General features: G+C 42.8%; 1 protein-coding gene across 1 annotated transcript; it reads right to left on the reverse strand.

Moving 5' to 3' along the window:
* Positions 1 to 4021: 4021 nt before the first annotated feature.
* PDCL (phosducin like) lies at positions 4022 to 14847 on the reverse strand. The gene is made up of 4 exons (XM_040225072.1): positions 12608 to 14847; positions 10587 to 10763; positions 6492 to 6673; positions 4022 to 6350 (listed from the first exon to the last, which is right to left on the reverse strand). The coding sequence occupies exons 2-4, from the start codon at positions 10756 to 10758 to the stop codon at positions 5799 to 5801; spliced, it is 906 nt and encodes a 301-aa protein (XP_040081006.1). The 5' UTR covers positions 10759 to 10763; positions 12608 to 14847; the 3' UTR covers positions 4022 to 5798.
* Positions 14848 to 17759: the final 2912 nt, after the last annotated feature.

Raw genomic sequence — 17759 nt, forward strand, 5'->3', positions numbered from 1 at the left:
TTGACAAGGAAGGTTTTCATCACTGTTTGGGGACTAACAGAGAACAGAGGCTACCTGGTCCTAATGATTATGAAACAATATCTATTACATACAAAGCCCTTGACAACAGAGAAGTGATTCACTAAACAATTGAGTCCTGGGTAGGGTAAGTGGAAGGGTAGGAGAAACTGTAAGGGCCCAAGCCTACCAGGCTTCTCCGTCCATGGGATTCTCCAGGCAAGAATACTGGAGCGGGTTACCATTTCCTTCTCCACGGGATCTTCCCGACCCAGGGATTGAACCCGGGTCTCCCACACTGGAGGCAGACACTTTAACCTCTGAGCCACCAGGGAAGCCCTTGGCTATGCTAATAACAGCCATATACTTGCCAACTTTCCTTTGAAATAAGTCTGAGGAATCCTATTTCTCTCTTCTTTATTGAATTTGTAGAAATCACGGGAATCAGTGTCTTAGTTTTGGCTACTATAACAAAATACCATAGAGTGGGTGACTTAAATAGTAGACATTTATTTCTCACTGTTTTGAAGGCTGGAAGTCCAAGGTCAAGGTTCCATCAGGTTTGGTTTCTGGTGAGAGCTCTCTTCCTATAAAGACACCAGTCCTCTCAGATTAGGGCCCCACCCTTATGACCTCATTCAACCTTGATTACTTCCTGTAGTCTCCATCTACAGGCACATGGGGTGGTGCGGATGGTGGGGGGGGCAGGTAGGGGGTTTGGTTAGGACTTCAACATACTAATTTGGGGTGGACACAATTCAGCCCATAACACCAATCGCTGGACAGGCATCCCTCATCTCTTTGCAGAAGTCTTTTTGGGTCAACATTATTAGAGTGTACTAAGTAAGATCCTGACTCCTGAACTCCAAGTTCTGGGTTTAAGTCCTGACTTTACTAGATGATTGACTTTGGGCAAATTGCTTAACTATGAAACGAGAATGATACTGTCTCCCTGGGTTTGAGAATTATCTAAGTGCTTAGCACAATGATCTGGCACAAAGTAAGTAAAAAAACGCATGCTGGTAACTCTCATTGCTACAGGCAGGGGAGGCAGAGACAAGAAGTCATGGGTTTTGTGATCTGGATATGAAGGCTGTCCCCTGAGCTCAGGTGCTTGGGACTCCAGACTTGGGGCTGGCAGGAACCCACTGCTCCCTCTTCTCTCCCTGGCCAGACTTTCCCTCAGCCTTCACTGACCATAACGTGAAAGTTAAGTGTATGTATGTTTATGCCTGAAACAATATTTGTTTTCTTTGTTACTAATTAATAAATCATGTGAATGTAATACTTTCTGATTCTCTTTCTTAAAAACAAATTATGTAAAATGATTCACGGAGTCCCCTGGTGACCTGGCGGTTAGGATTCCCAGTTTTCACTGCTACAGTCCAGGTTCAGTCCCTGGTGGGGAAATGGAGATCCCGCAAGCTGCTCAGCCTGCCCCACCTCCGAAAAAAAAAGAAAGAAAATAAAATGATTCGTGTATGGTGCCAGACATCTCCCACATAATCCAAAGTCTGTGCTCTTCTAATTTAACAGGAAAACAAAAAATGATTTGTTCCCTCTCCTCTGCTGCCACCGTGTGATTTTATTGGATTATAACCAGTATTTCTACAGGCTTTGGCAGGGCTGAGGGCTTGATCTGAACTTATCTGGGTCTCCATGAGCACAGGTAGTATATCTCTGATTCAAAATATATAACATGTCTGTACCAAAAGTTATATAACATATAGTCTTCTAGCCTACTGTGGTGAATTCCAGCCTATTCCAGCCTTGGGGATTTTCCCCACTTAAGTAGTGACCATTTATGTCATCTCAGACCAGACAACAGAAATGATGAGATGCAGTCCCTGTCCCCAGAGATTTCATAGTCTAATGTGTAAACAAATACTTAGGCAACTACACCCACTGAAGATGGGGTTGTCCTATGGGAAAAGGAGACAAGGTTATTTAAGTCACCAGGACTTTTCACATTTCACAACTTAGGAAAAACTTAACATTGTTCCTTAAATTAAACCAAATAAAATATGATAGCATGATGGTGACAGTAGATTTCTTAAAAATTCATTGACTCATAAAATCTGAGAGTTCAACGCATCTTAAAAAAAAATCATCTAATGCAACCCCTCTTCTTACAAGAGGGGATACAGAGGTCCAGGGAGAGGAAGAGACCTATCTAACAGCACACAGCTGGTCATGGAGAGGACTGGAGTTCATGCTGACTGTACTCCTGATCATTGCCACCCAGAGCCAGAACGTGGGTGGCAGTGTAGTCAGGGGTATAACGGGACTTTGGGAAGAAGGACTTTTGGGAGGAAAGGGGTCACCTCAGGGGGTACATTGCTGGTCACAGCCACAGTCCAAATGGAAAGGTTGTTTTTTGTTTTTTATTTGGTTGCTCTAGGTCTTAATTGTGGCATGTGGAATTTTTAGTTGCGGCATGTGGGATCTAGTTTCCTGACCAGGGATCGAACCCAGGTCCTCTGCATTGGGAGCATGGAGTCTTAGCCAATGGACCACCAGGGAATTCCCCAGAGAGGAAAGGTTCTGACATGAAACACAGGTAGGCCTGGAAGACCCAGCTCTCCACCCAGCTTCATATCTTTCTCTCACTTCCTAAAATTCTCTTCCTGTTTTTCCTCCTCCAACCTATTCTCTCCACTTTTTTTCTAATTGATCATTTTATTGACATTTGATCATTTCGCTTTCTTTGCTAAGAAAAAGCATCATGCAAATAGTATACATTTTGGAATGCCACAGACCTGAGTTTAAACCTTGCCCTGCCCTCTAGCTGTGTAACTTTGTTACTTAACTCTGCAAAGTCTTGGTTTCTTCATCTTTGAAATATTACTACTTCTTACCATGAAAGGATGTGGCCTTCAATGAGCCCTTATATTCATTATTAAACACTCAATTCTCACCAAGTGCCAGGCACAGTTGTGGGTGCTGGGGATCATAAAAACAGCACTTATTTAAAGGCTGACTAGGTATTTTATGAATCGACTCATGCTACTCATCCCCACTTCTCAGATGAGGAAACTGAGGTATGGAAGGATTCTGTATCTTGCCCACAAAGCTGTAAATGTCAGCCTAGTTCCAGAGTGAATAGAGGCTATGCCATACACAGGGAAGAAAATAAAGTCCATGCCTTCAAGGGATTTTCATTCCAAAGGAAAGTGGAATCTGGAAAACTACTGAGACAGTTTCTAATAGACAAGTATTGGTTTCTCATTCCTTCTCCCAAGTCCATCACCAAAAAGGTGGATTGTATAAACAAAGAAGAGAAGTGACCTGAATTCTCTATTTCAACTTCTTCCACCCCTTACGCAAATAAAAAAGGACAGCAGTGAACTCTTGTTTTGACAGCTGCTGTCACTCACCTTAATCAACAAGTTGGTGATCCTTAAACTTGAACCACCTGGAGGGCTTGTGAAAAGTGTGCTGGGCCACTCCAAGAATTTCCAACGCAGTTAGTCCAAGGCGATGCCTGACATTTTCCATTTCTAACAAGTTCCCCAGTGAGGCTGACACTGCAGTTCTGGGATCACACATGGAAAACTGAACAATCCATGAAGCACTGTTGTTCCCATTGCCAAGGCGAGGAAATTGAGTTTCAAGAAGGCTAGGTGCCTCACCAGAAGTTCCACCACCAGTGAGAAACAGACAGGATTTGATCTGTCTGGCTCCAAAGCCTGTGCTGTTTGCACTTCCCCTAGAACAGGATTTCCCCATTCTGTCTACTCACTTTATCCCAGAATTTCTGTTCTTGAAAGGCAAAGTCAAAGTGCTCGGAGAGCATGTTTTCATTTCCAATGAGAACGGTAGATGGCTTATAAAAGCTTTTAAAATATTTCTATTACCCAATAATTCCTCTTCTAGAAGTCTATACTATGAAAATGATCCAAAATATAGCAAAAGATACAAAGATGCTATGCGTTTTAACCCAGAGCTAGGAATCTAAATATCCAATATCAAGGAACTGGTTAAATAAAGTATGATCTATCCAAATGATGAAATATTATGAAGGCATTAAAAATTATTTATTTAGAATTTAACACATCAAAGCATCATTTATGATACAATATTAAGTTAAACAAAACACAGAACTAAATTCAATAAGCTCTCAATGTTATTAAAAATATTGAAAAAGCTGGAAGGACATAAACAAGAACATTGACAACAGCTGTCTCTGTTTCTAATTTCTATACTTCCCAAATACTTTCTACAATAAACTTTTTTTAATTAAAAAAAAACAAACCCTGCAGTTTCTTTTTCTGGTTAACTACAAGAGATACTGTCAAGACCCTATTATAGTTAGTCGATTCCTAAAAAGCCAGGGAAAGCAAAACTGAACTTTAAAGCTAACATTTAATTACAGACTATATTTTTCCTGACCCTACAATGTACATAGTTCAAAGTAAAAAAAATAAGAGGAAAAAAACTCAAAAGACAATCATTATCATAAACACAAAGAAAGAAGACCAGAAAGATACCTGTAAAATGATAACAGGGATTATTTTTGGTTGGTGGAATTATAAGGCTTTTTAAATCTCTTTTTAGTTTAGTAACAATTGTTACATTTTCTACAATGAAAATCAATTACTTTTTGAATAAGAAAATCTTTGCTGCTTTCCTTTTTAAGAGGAACTACCTCTTAAAAGGTTATCTTTAAGAGACAACCACCAAGCAAATTACAGCACATCTATAAATGGAATAAACAGCAACTTTAAAATGTTGTAAGAGAGTATTCAGTAACACAGAAAAACATTTGATATATTAACTGACCATACTATAAAACAGTATGTTCAGAATGATCCCACTGTTTTAACAACAAGCACACAAAATGTCTGTGTATGCAAAGAAAACACCTTGGAAGGAAAAATCTCAAAATATTAATAGTGTTTTATCCTCGGTAGTAAGATTAGAGATTATTCTCTTTTTTTTTGCTTCTATATTTTGGTAAATTTTCGTTTCTTAAATATTGGTTACTTTTCCAATATTAAAAAATAATTAACAAAAGCTACATTAAACAACAAAAAAATTTTTACCTTGTTAAATAAAAAAGAGAAAAGGTGAGCAGGGGTATCTTATTCAAAGATCTTTCTTTAAAAAGGCTTCCCAGCTCCAATCGAGCTCTAATTTTTAAGTCAAGCTGGTGTTCCAGCATCAAAAGGGAAGTTTGTCTCCATCCTTCCTCCTACTGTAGACTTAACAACACTTGAGCAGGACATCGACTCCAGCAGCAAAGGTCACCCCTGTTGATGGGGCAAACATATGTGGTCCAGAACCTTTAAACAAGACCCTAGGGAGAACAGGGTCTCAGAGTTAAAAAGTTTAACTGCCTTCTACAGCGATGAGTCTGATTACACGTGAATATAATATGATCATTGATGAAGGAAATGTAGTATTTATGTTGCAAATAACACACTAACTATAGGATTATACTCCCGGACCTGGCAGAGACCTCTGAGACCATCTGAAGACAATTTCCAGGACACTGTCTTTAGGATGCTATGTAAATATTGACTGGAAACAATAACAGAGATGTCATGCTAGAGGACCTTAAGTAAACAGTTCAAAAGCCTGACTTCCTGTTTATACAATGTTAAGTCACTTCATGGCTAACCACAAGGTGATTCAGCACTCTGATTTGATCGGAGGATTTCTTGATCTGACATATCATAAAAGAGACTATGAAGAACAGGGCGGAAAGCCGGAAGATCACACAAAAGAATGAAAATAAACACGCGGACATGTGTCTTCCAGCCCAAACCATGAGAGGTCTATGCCACCGGCTCAGGTGGTCAATCAATTTCCAAATCACTGTCCTCACTGTGGCAGGTGGCAGAGTTACGCACAGAGGTTAGCAACAAAACTTCCTTTTCCGGGAGCAATCCAAACTCCTGGAGGAAAGCCTCAAGGTCCACAGCAAAAAAATCCTCCCCCAGCTGGTCAGTGACTCGGACAAAGTTGCCAATCAGTTCGCCCCCCTTGTAGATGAGCAGGGCAGGGAGGGCATTCCTGGTGAAGCGGCTGCTGGCCCCGATCACCGAGCTCCTCACCCGGCAGAACTTGACGGCCGGGTACTCTGCCGCGAGGCAGAGCATGCAACCGTTCATGGCTTCGGTCCCCGGGATACCATCCTCGTAAATGTGGACCATGATGAGGGTGCTCCTCTGCTCCTTGTCAATCATGTCCAGGAACCCTTCTCCACTGGGGATCTCAAAAACCTGCTTGAACTGGGGCCCCTGGTAGAGCTGCTGCCGCATCTCTTCCATCCTCTGCTTCCGGTACTGCTGCAGGAATGCCTCATCATCCTGGTCCTCGTTCATCACCGCCAAGTCCTTCAGAGTCATCTGCAGGGGGACCAGCAGTGAGCGTAAGAGACGTAAACCCGACAGCAACACAGGTTACACAAGACGTGTGGGACGCCATGCTAATGACAAACACTGGCGATCAGGGGTAGCTTCTGAGCGAGGCCTGGGTGCTCTAATTACCTTCCCACTGATCTTCTCCTGGAGGTCCTTCTGCTTCTGCTGCTCCTCCTCCTCGTCCAGATGGGACCTGCAGCTCAGGGACAGCTTCTTGATCAGCCTCTCCATCTCCCGGCACTGCTCCTCCCGCTGCTCTGTCTCCAGCTGTTTGAAGCGGCGCCAGTCATTGATCACGCCTTTTGGACCTGAGTTGGGGGTGAATGTGGAGGTGACCAAACATGACCAAGGGATTAGGGGCCAGTGCACATCTGTCCAGAGCTGGCTCCATCAACGGCACAGGGATGCTCACACAGGGCAGCGTGGTCCACACACAGGCATGTCCGTGGCAGGACGGTGTGCGAGACTTAAAGGGCCACACTAAGACCCAATGTTAGGAGATGAGTGAAATAAATTCAGACTCATCTACTCAAAGGAAAATAAAGCAACTCTTAGAAACAATAAGGTAGCTATAGGTTCCCTTCCATGAAAAGTGTCTAAACATATTAGGTCAAAAAAGAAAAAGGAAAATGCAGAACAATATCATGGTATGATCCTCCAATTTTTAGAAAAAGAACTATATGTTCATGTATAAATATTTACATATATTTATATATGTGCACGTACATTTGTATGACCTCTATATTTGCTTGTAGAAAAAGGGCCAGAAAAATAGGTAAACTGTTAACAGTGGATATGTCTAGGAAGTAAGATCTAAGGAGACTAGTGAGAGAGAACTTTTACTTTTTTCTTTCCACACTCCTTATTATCTGACATTTTATAACAAGATTGTGGCAGGTTGTCCCGTTATTCAAACTAACCCCAAACCTCCCAGCCCCCATACTATATAGCCCTGCCCCTTACCACGTGACTTGTAATACCACCTCTGGGATGAAAACATGTATCCCCAGCCCACTGATGCAGGGTTTGGCCATGTGACTTACTGTGGCCACTGAATTCTGAGCCAAAACTTAACGAGCCGTTATATGTCTCCAACAGCCCTCTCTTTCTCTACTTGGTCAGGAGAACAGTGTGTCCCCAAAGGGGCTGCTCCTTCAGCCTAGTTTCTGGAATGACAGGACATATGAAGCAGAAGCAAGGCTGCTGGTGATCCATACGGGTAGCACGTAACATGACTGAGAAATAAATCTTTGTTGTCACAAGACATGAGACTGGGAGGTCAAGGTTTATTTGTCATCACAGGAAAAAAAAAAACATAAATATCTGTATGAAGAAAACTTTAAAATGTTGCCAAGAAACACTAAGAAAGACCTGAATAAATGGAAAAGCAACACCATATTCCTGACCAGGAAAACACAACATCACAAGGGCATAATTATCCCTAAATTCATCCATATATTTAATGCATTTCTGATGAAAATATGTGATTACACACGTGTGCATGTTCCTTTGGAAAAATAAGAAAGTGGGAGTTAAGAAAATAATGACATAGAAGAGTACTGTATGGGGACCAGGCCTACCAAATACTAAAACATATTATAACGGAATAATTAAAGCAGTGCGGGAGGACTTCCCTGGTGGTCCAGTGGTGAAGAATCCGCCTGCCAAAGCAGGGAATAGGGGTTCACTCCCTGGTCGGGGAGGATTGCACAGACTGTAGGGCAACCAAGCCTGTGTGCCACAAGTACTGAAGCCCATGGGCCCTAGAGCCTGCGCTGCACAACCAGAAAAGCCGCTGCATCGACAAGAAGCCCCTGTGACGCAACGAAGACCCAGTGCAGCTATTAACAAGTAAGTAAGTAAAACATAAAAACAACACTGTGATATCAAAAGACAAATCAGTGGGAGAGACTACCAAGAACAGCCAAAGATGCAAATATAAGCAGAAAGTCAGTACAAGATAGAACTGGCATTCCAAAACAATGGAGAAATGGCCCATCCTGGTGTCTGAGTGATTCCCTGGGCCCAGCAAAGGGACCAAGTTTCCAGATCCTTGAAGACAAGGGGTAACACCCCAAAATACAGACTCATTTTCCACTCTACCTTCATTGGCCGAGCAGCTGCCAAGAACAAAGGTCGCATCTCCCGATACCTGGCAAACAAATGCAGTATTGCCTCACGAATCGAATGCTTCTCTGAGGTGCCTACCAGTGCCTTCCTGGAGACGGAAATGGCAACCCACTCCAGTATTCTTGCCTGGAGAATCCCATGGATGGAGGAGCCTGGTGGGCTACAGTCCATGGGGTCGCAAAGAGTCGGACACGACTGAGCGACTTGACTTGACTGACCAGTGTTTTGAGGGAGAAGCTTCGAGAACAAGTTGAGGAGCGGCTGTCCTTCTATGAGACTGGAGAGATTCCCCGAAAGAATCTGGATGTCATGAAGGAGGCAATGGTTCAGGCAGAGGAAGCAGCTGCCAAGATCACTAGGAAGCTCAAGAAACAGGAGAAGAAACACTTGAAGAAGGAAAAGAAAAGGCTGGCTGCAATTGCCCTGGCTTCTTCAGCAAATAGCAGTGCCCTGGAGGAGTGTGAGGAGACAAGTGAAAGATCCAAAAAGAAGAAAAAGCAAAAGTCCCAGGAGGCTCTTCGGGAGAATGGAATGGAAGACCCATCTGTCTCTTTTTCCAAACCCAAGAAAAAGAAATTTTTTTCCAAGGAAGAGCTAGTTAGTGGTGATCTTGAAGAGACAGCTGGTACTGGAAGTCTTCCCAAGAGGAAGAAATCTTTTCCCAAAGAGGAACCAGTTACTGACCCTGATGAGTCAGAAAACAAGAGGGTCCCCAAGAAAAAGCAGAAATTGTCTTCCAAGGAGGAGCCACTCAGCAGTGGACCTGAAGAGGCTGCTGCCAGTAAGAGCAGCAGTTCCAAGAAAAAGAAAAAGCTTTGAAAGCTATCCCAGGAAGTTAGAATGGACATCTTCCTAGTGGGGCGTAACTACAGAGGTATTCCCCATCCCATCCCCTAGAGCCCAATAAAAATAAAAACAAACAAAAAGCAATGGAGAAAAGATGGCTTATTCAGTAAGCGATATTGAAATAACTGGGTAGAAATATGAAAAAAATTAAGTTGGAGTCCTACCACTTAACAAAATGAATTCCAAATAAATCAACAGTTAAGTGTTAAACAAACAAATAAAATCATAAAAGTACTTGTGGCACACAGTACTTTTTTTTAAAGGCATGGGAGTCTTTTTTAATAATTCTGGAGTGGAGAAAGGTCTTTTACATAAGAAATAAAACTAAGAAACTATAAAATAATGCTCTCAAGAACATAACAATTGAAAAAAAAAAAAAAACACTTTCTGCCACGAAAAGAACAAAAACCAAGAGACAAACAATAAAATAGAAATATTTGCAACTCAAACCACAGATTAATTTCCTTAATATATAGCTCTCTAAGAAGAAAAAGACCAAGTACCCAGTTTTGAAAATGAGCAAAGGACATGAACGTATCCTTTAAAATTAGAAAAAAAGACTTGTCACTCTCAACCTAGAGGAGTGGAATGGAGGTTCAAGAGGGAGGGGACACATGTATACCTATGGTTGATTCATGTTGATATATGGCAGAAACCAACATAATATTGTAAAGCAACTACCCTCTAATTAAAAATAAATAAATTTTTTTAAAAAAGAGTTGTCACTTCTAAAAAGATTAAAACTATAGTGAAGTGCCATTTGCCATCCATCAGGATGGCATCAGGGTATCAAAAAAGTTTGGTAACACAGCAGAAGGTCATGTATATGGGAACTGTCACACTCCTGCTTAAACTACAAACCAGTACTAGTTCAACTGACAGCAATTTGGAAATAATAAAGTGTAAAAGTGTAAATATGCCATAGCTAGGAATTTATACTACCAATATACTTATACCCATGATTTATGGGATATCAAACACCATTCATTTGAGAAGCTAGACTCAAAACACAGGCCGGGCTATTTGAATCATCAGCACACTGCCATGCATACATGTTAATATTGCGCAGTGCAATGGCTAGAAGCACCGTGAAATGGGAACACTGGGTTGTCTCTAGATGTCCGACTGGAATTAGAGAGAAGTGATCATGAGACTTCTGATACATATTTAATGATCATGAGACTTCTGATACATATTTAATGGCCATTTTTTAAACCTATTCCCAGAGCCCAGGATTTCCAGTACCTGTGTTAACTGAGATGCCTTCGCCTGCCAAATCCGTGTCTGTGGGCATGGGACTGCCAGCCAGGGCACCTCTGCCTCTGTCCTTGTCCTCGTGGTCGCTGTCCTCCTCCTCACTGCTGCTGTAATAGTACTGCAGCTTCTCCCCCAGCAACTTATCATCCAGGGTCGTCATCGTGCCTGGGAGAGGGCAACAACAGCAGGCTGTTAGCTGGCTTGAATCAGACAGACATGAATCTGAAGAGTTGGGGCTCACCTGTGGTCAAATCCTACTATTTATAATACCCTAAAAGTGACTGTTTTAATAAGCAGGATATCAGCAAATCCATACAATGATCCTGTGACAGGGCTTATCATGCTCTTTTTGTAGAAGGTAAAACTGAGGCTCAGATGAGGAAAGTTTCATCGCCGAAAGTTTATAGCAAACAGTTGAGCTAGGCTCAGATCCCAGGGCTTCCTAACTCTGACAGACTGAAGGGGTGGGTCACTGTTTTCTGAACAGTATACAGTGTACACACAGTATACCCTGAAGTAGGATGGTGGCTTGGAGGAATCTACAGAGTGACTTAAGATGTTTATCTACACATACTTTTTGGTTTACCTACCAAGCAAGACTGCTGGTCATTGAAAAATTGGATAAGAATTCTCAGGGAAAATCCAAAAAGCAGCACCAAGAGTGGGATGCTGAGACATTGCTTATCTAAGCCCATCACTCATTCATCTCTTGCCTTCCACTTCCCAGTGAGGGTTAGAAAGCCCTACCAACTTCGGTTAAAAGAGGGGCCCATGACAAGATTTAATAATTCCCGGGTGTTTAAGTTTCCTAAGGTGGCTCCGTCGGAAAACAGACCACCTGCAATGCAGAAGACGCCCGTTCGAGATCGCTGGGTCAGGAAGATCCCCTGCAGAAGGAATCGGCAACCCATTCCGGTATTTCTGCCTGGGAAATCCCACTAAGGAGCCTGGTGGGCTGCCGTCTATGGGATCGCACAGAGTCGGACACGACTGGAGCGACTGAGCAAGGAGCCTGGAGCGCCACAGTCTATAGGATCGCAAGAGTTGCACACGACTTAGCAACAACCTCCACACCACCAGTGTTTAAAGGACCATGGTGAGAGCCAAGCTTCTGCATCAGAAGAAGCCTGGGACATCTGGGGAGAAAGGTACAGCTTAGTCCCTCACAGGTCTGCCTGAGGATCTCACCAGGAGGGGCTGTAACTCCAGCATGCCTTCCTTTAAATACTGCAATATCATGCTTCCTAGATTACAGGCATCCACGCCCCTGTTAAGATTCCATAACAAAGTGACTTCTCTCACCGGGCAGGGAGGTCTTGAAAACAAGAGATCGCCAATGCCCAGCACGAGGCCTCTGCACAATTTGCCAAGTTCACAGAGACAGCCCGGATCTGTGGGGATATCCAGGGACCCGGGCAGCCAGACGAAGTGGGGGAGGAGGTGTGCAGAGTGGCAGGGCTAAGAAAAAACGATGCAGGAACAAAGCCGGGATCGGGGGGCGGTGAGAGAAATGGGACCAAACCTAACTTAAAGAGGCAGAGGGGCCCAGGCGGTGCAAGGTGAAAAGACAAGAGACTCGGCAGGGATGCACACACGGTGAGGGCGGTGCCTTGGATAAGCGGCGGCAAGGGCAGTGCCAGCGAAGGGGATGGGGAGGAGGCGGGGCCTTTAAGAGGAGGGGCCGAAGGCGGGGCCCGCGGGTCTCACGGAGGAGGCGGGGCCTTTAGGGGGAGGGGGCCGAGGGCGGGGCCCGCGGGCGATCTAGCGGAGGAGGCGGGGCCTTTCGGGGGAAGTAGTCGAGGGCGGGGCCCGCAGAAGGGCGGCAGAGAGGCGCGGAACCTCGGGGGATCCCGAGGAAGGTGGGGCCAGCGGAGGGAGCCGGGAAACGGTAAAGACCCTTGGGGTCCAGGGGCCGCGCCAACCGGGCTATCTCGTCCAGGCTTGCCGACCACCTGTACTCTGCCACCTCCCACCTCATACCCTATCCCCGCCGCTTCTTCCCGGCTGACCTCAGTGCGGTTCCCCGGCCTCGTTCAGTCCGATCCTTCAGGCTGGCACTTCGGGAAGAAGCGTAACGCTCGGCTGGAGGAAGAGAAGTGGTTCGGCACCTTGAGCACGAAGAGAAAAGCCGCCTGAGTCCCGACTGCGCGGACCAATGGGGCAGCCTTTCTGCGTCAGCGCGGACACACGCTGCCCAATTAGAGGAAGCGCATCCTGGCTGGTTTAGCGGGAAGCTACGGGTCCTACTTTAGGACAAACTTCTCGACAAAAGTAATACTCTTCTATTTGCTTTATTTTTATTTTAATTTGAACGAAAGGCCACGCTAGATATGCCCAGCTTTGCGCAGTAAGGACAGTTTCGTTGTCTTTGACGTGTCCTAAAACATTCCACATGTATTTTTATTGATTGTTAATATCACGTCTAGTAAGACAGAAGAAAGGCTTGGACATTAATTTTGTCCAAGAACACACAGCCACTTTGGATTAAAAGAAGAAGAAAGCCAAGTCTTAGACAACTAAACGCAAAGTGAAATCCTGTATTGGATTCCGGAACAGAAAAAGGACTTGAATGAGACAGTTGATGAAATTTGAATAAAGTGTATCAAGAAACAATAGTATTGTTATCAATAGTTCTGATAATTGAGCTACAGTTATGTAAGATGTAAACTTAAGCAAATCCTGGGAGAATATAGGTGAACTCTATATAAACGTAAAATGAGTTCAGATTCTGAGCTCTTATTGAGGCATCGAATACACAACATGAAGTAGCTCCTAGAAAGCTTTGTGTAAATTGAATCATTTGAAATATACTAAAACAGTACACTGTTTAAAATATAGGTTAAGTTTTATTTCCCTAAAATTTGAGAGATTCTTTATTTGTGATTCTAAACCACCTGCATTTGTCTGCAAATTTATATATGCGCATGTTTTTCTGAGCAGCTGTTTGTCCAGGCTATTAAGAGTCAAAACGCCCATCCCCAAATTTAGGAAAAGTTCATATAAAGAGATCCTACGGTAACTTTTTGTATTTTTGTTTGCAGAGTGAATAGTCTTACTGTAATCAGATTATGTGAACAGCCAACTTAAATATGCTTGTGATCTGCTTTAAGTGACAAGCCAGGAATTTCCCTGGTGGTTCAGTAATTACGACTCTGCATTCCCAATGCAGGGGACCCCTGGTTCCTTCTCTAGTCAGTTAACTAATATCCCACACTTTGCTTAGTAGCCAAAAATAATAATAATAAAAATTTTAAAGTAAGTGACAAGCCAGCACCCAGCAATAGTCTCTATATAGGATAGTCGCCAAAATATTTGTTAAATACTAGATAAATGCTTGGGCTTCCTTCTTAGCTCAGTCAGTAAAAAATCTGCCTGCAATGCAGGAGACCCAGGTTTGATTCCTGGGTTGTAAGATCCCCTAGAGAAGGAAGTGGCAATCCACTCCAGTACTCTTGCTTGGAAAATCCCATGGACAGAGGAGCCTGATGGGCTACAGTCCACAGGGTCGCAAGAGTCAGACACGACTTGGCAACTAAACCACCACCTGATAAATGCTTTGCTTTATTTTTTCCTCTCAAATCTCCCTGAAGCAGTGGTCTTCTTCATGCACGGAGGCTCCTTTTCCTTCAAAATTCACTTGCAGTTTAAGGCTGCAAGTCTCGAGGGGGTCTTCAGAGCTGCTCAACAATCCTAGTTGCTCTGGGCAGACTATTCCCCTACCCTCTAAGCAAAGCAGTTCACACCTGGTCTTTCATATCTTCAACACTCTTCCCCTGTCCTGGCTTATTACCTTATAACCTCGATTCTTATTTCAAGTGAGAAACAGAAGCAATCAGTACAGACGTGTACCCTCAAAATGTACCAACAACCCCCTGCATCTGGGTCTATGAAATGAATCACCAGTGAAGTGGATTCTGCTCCTCCAGCCTAGAAAAGGAATCTTCTGCAGGTTCTTCCCCTCTCCCCTGTGTATTCAGGCTTTCTTTCTGTTTTTCTAGTTTTCATCTCTAAAAGAAAATCCTCTCAGATACCATTTTCCACTGTTCAGATTGTTAAAAATCAAAAAAGTTTGATAGCACTCAGTGAGACTGTGGGGAATACATGGCTGATAGGAGTGTAAGTTGATACAACTCTTACAGATGGCAATTGAGAAATATCTATCAATGTGCCTTTAGCATATGCAATCCCACTCCAGAAAGCTTATCCTATCGATACAGTTGAATTTATGTATTGTTTCCTTTAAAAAAAAAAAAAAGGAAAATGGAGAAAATTATGTATGTATTAGTTTCTTGCCTTTTACAATAAAAATAGGGACAAATAATACCATTTTCTTATGTGTGCAGGAAGAAAAGCATCGAAGAAGATACAAGAAATAATTCAAATGGGAATCAGGAGTGGGAGGGAGACTTTTTATATATAATGTTTTATTTGTAATTTTTAATCATCTGAAAGTATTATCTATTATGTTCCAAAACTTAATATTTTTTTGAAAATCAACCCTCACTTTCCTCCTTCACCATGCCTCTCCAACCACATTTCATTTCTCTGATCTCCTTTACAGCCATAACCAATAGATCTCTCATTCTCTCCTCATCCTACTTCAGTTAGGCTTTTGTTGCCCCCAGTCCACTGAAACTACACCTGTGGGGGTAACTAGTGACTTCCAAGTTGCCAAATCCTAGATAGAACCACTCAGCAACATTCGACAGTTATTTCAAGAGAAACGCTTTCTTCTCTTGGTTTCATGAAGAGTGGGCTTCCCTGATAGCTCAGTTGGTAAAGAATCTGCCTGCAATGCAGGAGATCCTGGTTTGATTCCTGGGTCAGGAAGATCCCCTGGAGAAAGGATAGGCTACCCACTCCAGTATTCTGGCTTTCTTCTCTTGGTTTTCTGAAGGATACCTTCTCCTAGTTTTTCCAACTGCTTTGATACCCTCATTAACTGCTTTGCTTCTGACCTCTAAATAAGGGAATGTCCCAGGTTCAACCTTTTGAATCTTCTTTTCATAGATTCCTTCTATGTATACTCCTGTCCAAGAATAATATGGAAGAAGTTAATTATATGCAAACAGATTTACTCATATGAAAGAGAATCAATATGTGCTTGTCAACAAGGCTTTTAAAAGGGAGGATTTATAAAAGAGAGCAGGGAGATGTGGGGTGTCTGGAAACCATGAGTCTTGTCTGCTTTTCTAGAGGGAAACTGACAAGCTAGCATTTTGCAAAGCAGTCAGTCTAGGCAGCCTGCCCTGGAGCTGGCTGGCTCAAGGCATCAGTGAAAACAATGTTAGCTATTTATAGATTCTGCAGAAAACTGTGAAGTACAAGGAACAGGTTGTCTCTGTCTATTGTAAGCACCTCTACTTGGCTGAGCCAATTTCCTCATCAAAATTCTCTCAACTTCTCATGTCAGGATTTTCCAGAGAAATATATTGAAAATACAGGTCATATTTTGATGTTGTAAGCATGCACTTTCATTTATGAGAATTTTAGTCCTGAGGATGTGCTGGTAAGTATTAATTATTGCCTGAATTTACTTGGTCTTAAGTTTTAAAACCATGCAACAATTCCTATCTAAATGTATGAGAAAATAGGGCCATAGTTTGTATTATGAATCCCATATTTTATTCCTTTTTTAAAAAATCCCTTGCGTTTCTTTAAGGTTCCAAGAAAATTGAATAGGTGTAGTGTAACTGCCTTAGTTATATATTCAGTTCAGTTCAGTCGCTCAGTTGTGTCCGATTCTTTGTGACCCCATGAACCACAGCACGCCAGGCCTCCCTGTCCATCACCATCTCCCGGGGTTCACTCAAACTCATGTCCATTGAGTCGGTGATGCCATCCAGCCATCTTATCCTCTGTCGTCCCCTTCTCCTGCTGCCCTCAATCTTTCTCAGCATCAGGGTCTTTTCAAATGAGTCAGCTCTACATATCAGGTGGCCAAAGTATTGGAGTTTCAGCTTCAACATCAGTCCCTCCAATGAACACCCAAGACTGATCTCCTTTAGGATGGACTGGTTGGATCTCCTTGCAGTCCAAGGGACTCTCAAGAGTCTTCTCCAACACCACAGATCAAAAGCATAATTCTTCAGCGCTCAGCTTTCTTTATAGTCCAACTCTCACATCCATACATGACCACTGGAAAAACCATAGCCTTGACTAGACAGAACTTTGTTGACAAAGTAATGTCTCTGCTTTTTAATATGCTGTCTAGGTTGGTCATAACTTTCTTTCCAAGGAGTAAGCATCTTTTAATTTCATGGCTGCAATCACCATCTGCAGTGATTTGGGAGCCCCCAAAAAATCAAGTCTGACACTGTTTCCCCATCTATTTGCCATGAAGTGATGGGATCAGATGCCATGATCTTAGTTTTCTGAATGTTGACCTTTAAGCCAACTTTTCACTCTCCTCTTTCACTTTCATCAAGAGGCTCTTTAGTTCTTCTTCACTTTCTGCCCTAAAGATGGTGTCTAAGATGAGGTTACTAATATTTCTCCCGGCAATCTTGATTCCAGCTTGTGCTTCTTCCAGCCCCGCGTTTCTCATGATGTACTCTGCATATAAGTTAAATAAGTAGGGTGACAATATACAGCCTTGACATACTCCTTTTCCTATTTGGAACCAGTCTGTTCCATTTCCAGTTGTAACTGTTGCTTCCTGATCTGCATATAGGTTTCTCAATAGGCAGGTCAGGTGGTCTGGTATTCCCGACTCTTTCAGAATTTTCCAGTTTATTGTGATTCATGCAGTCAAAGACTTTGGCGTAGTTATCTATTGCTGTAGAACAAATTAACCTAACATTGAGAGAACAGAACAGTATTCATATCTTCTACATGCAGAGTACATCATGAGAAACACTGGACTGGAAGAAACACAAGCTGGAATCAAGATTGCCAGGAGAAATATCAATAACCTCAGATATGCAGATGACACCATCCTTATGGCAGAAAGTGAAGAGGAACTAAAAAGCCTCTTGATGAAAGTGAAAGAGGAGAGTGAAAAAGTTGGCTTAAAGCTCAACATTCAGAAAACAAAGATCATGGCATCCGGTCCCATCACTTCATGGGAAATAGATGGGGAAACAGTGGAAACAGTGTCAGACTTTATTTTTGGGGGTTCCAAAATCACTGCAGATGGTGACTGCAGTCATGAAATTAAAA

Source organism: Oryx dammah, unplaced genomic scaffold (assembly GCF_014754425.2).
Source record: "Oryx dammah isolate SB20612 unplaced genomic scaffold, SCBI_Odam_1.1 HiC_scaffold_25, whole genome shotgun sequence".
NCBI lineage: Eukaryota > Metazoa > Chordata > Mammalia > Artiodactyla > Bovidae > Oryx > Oryx dammah.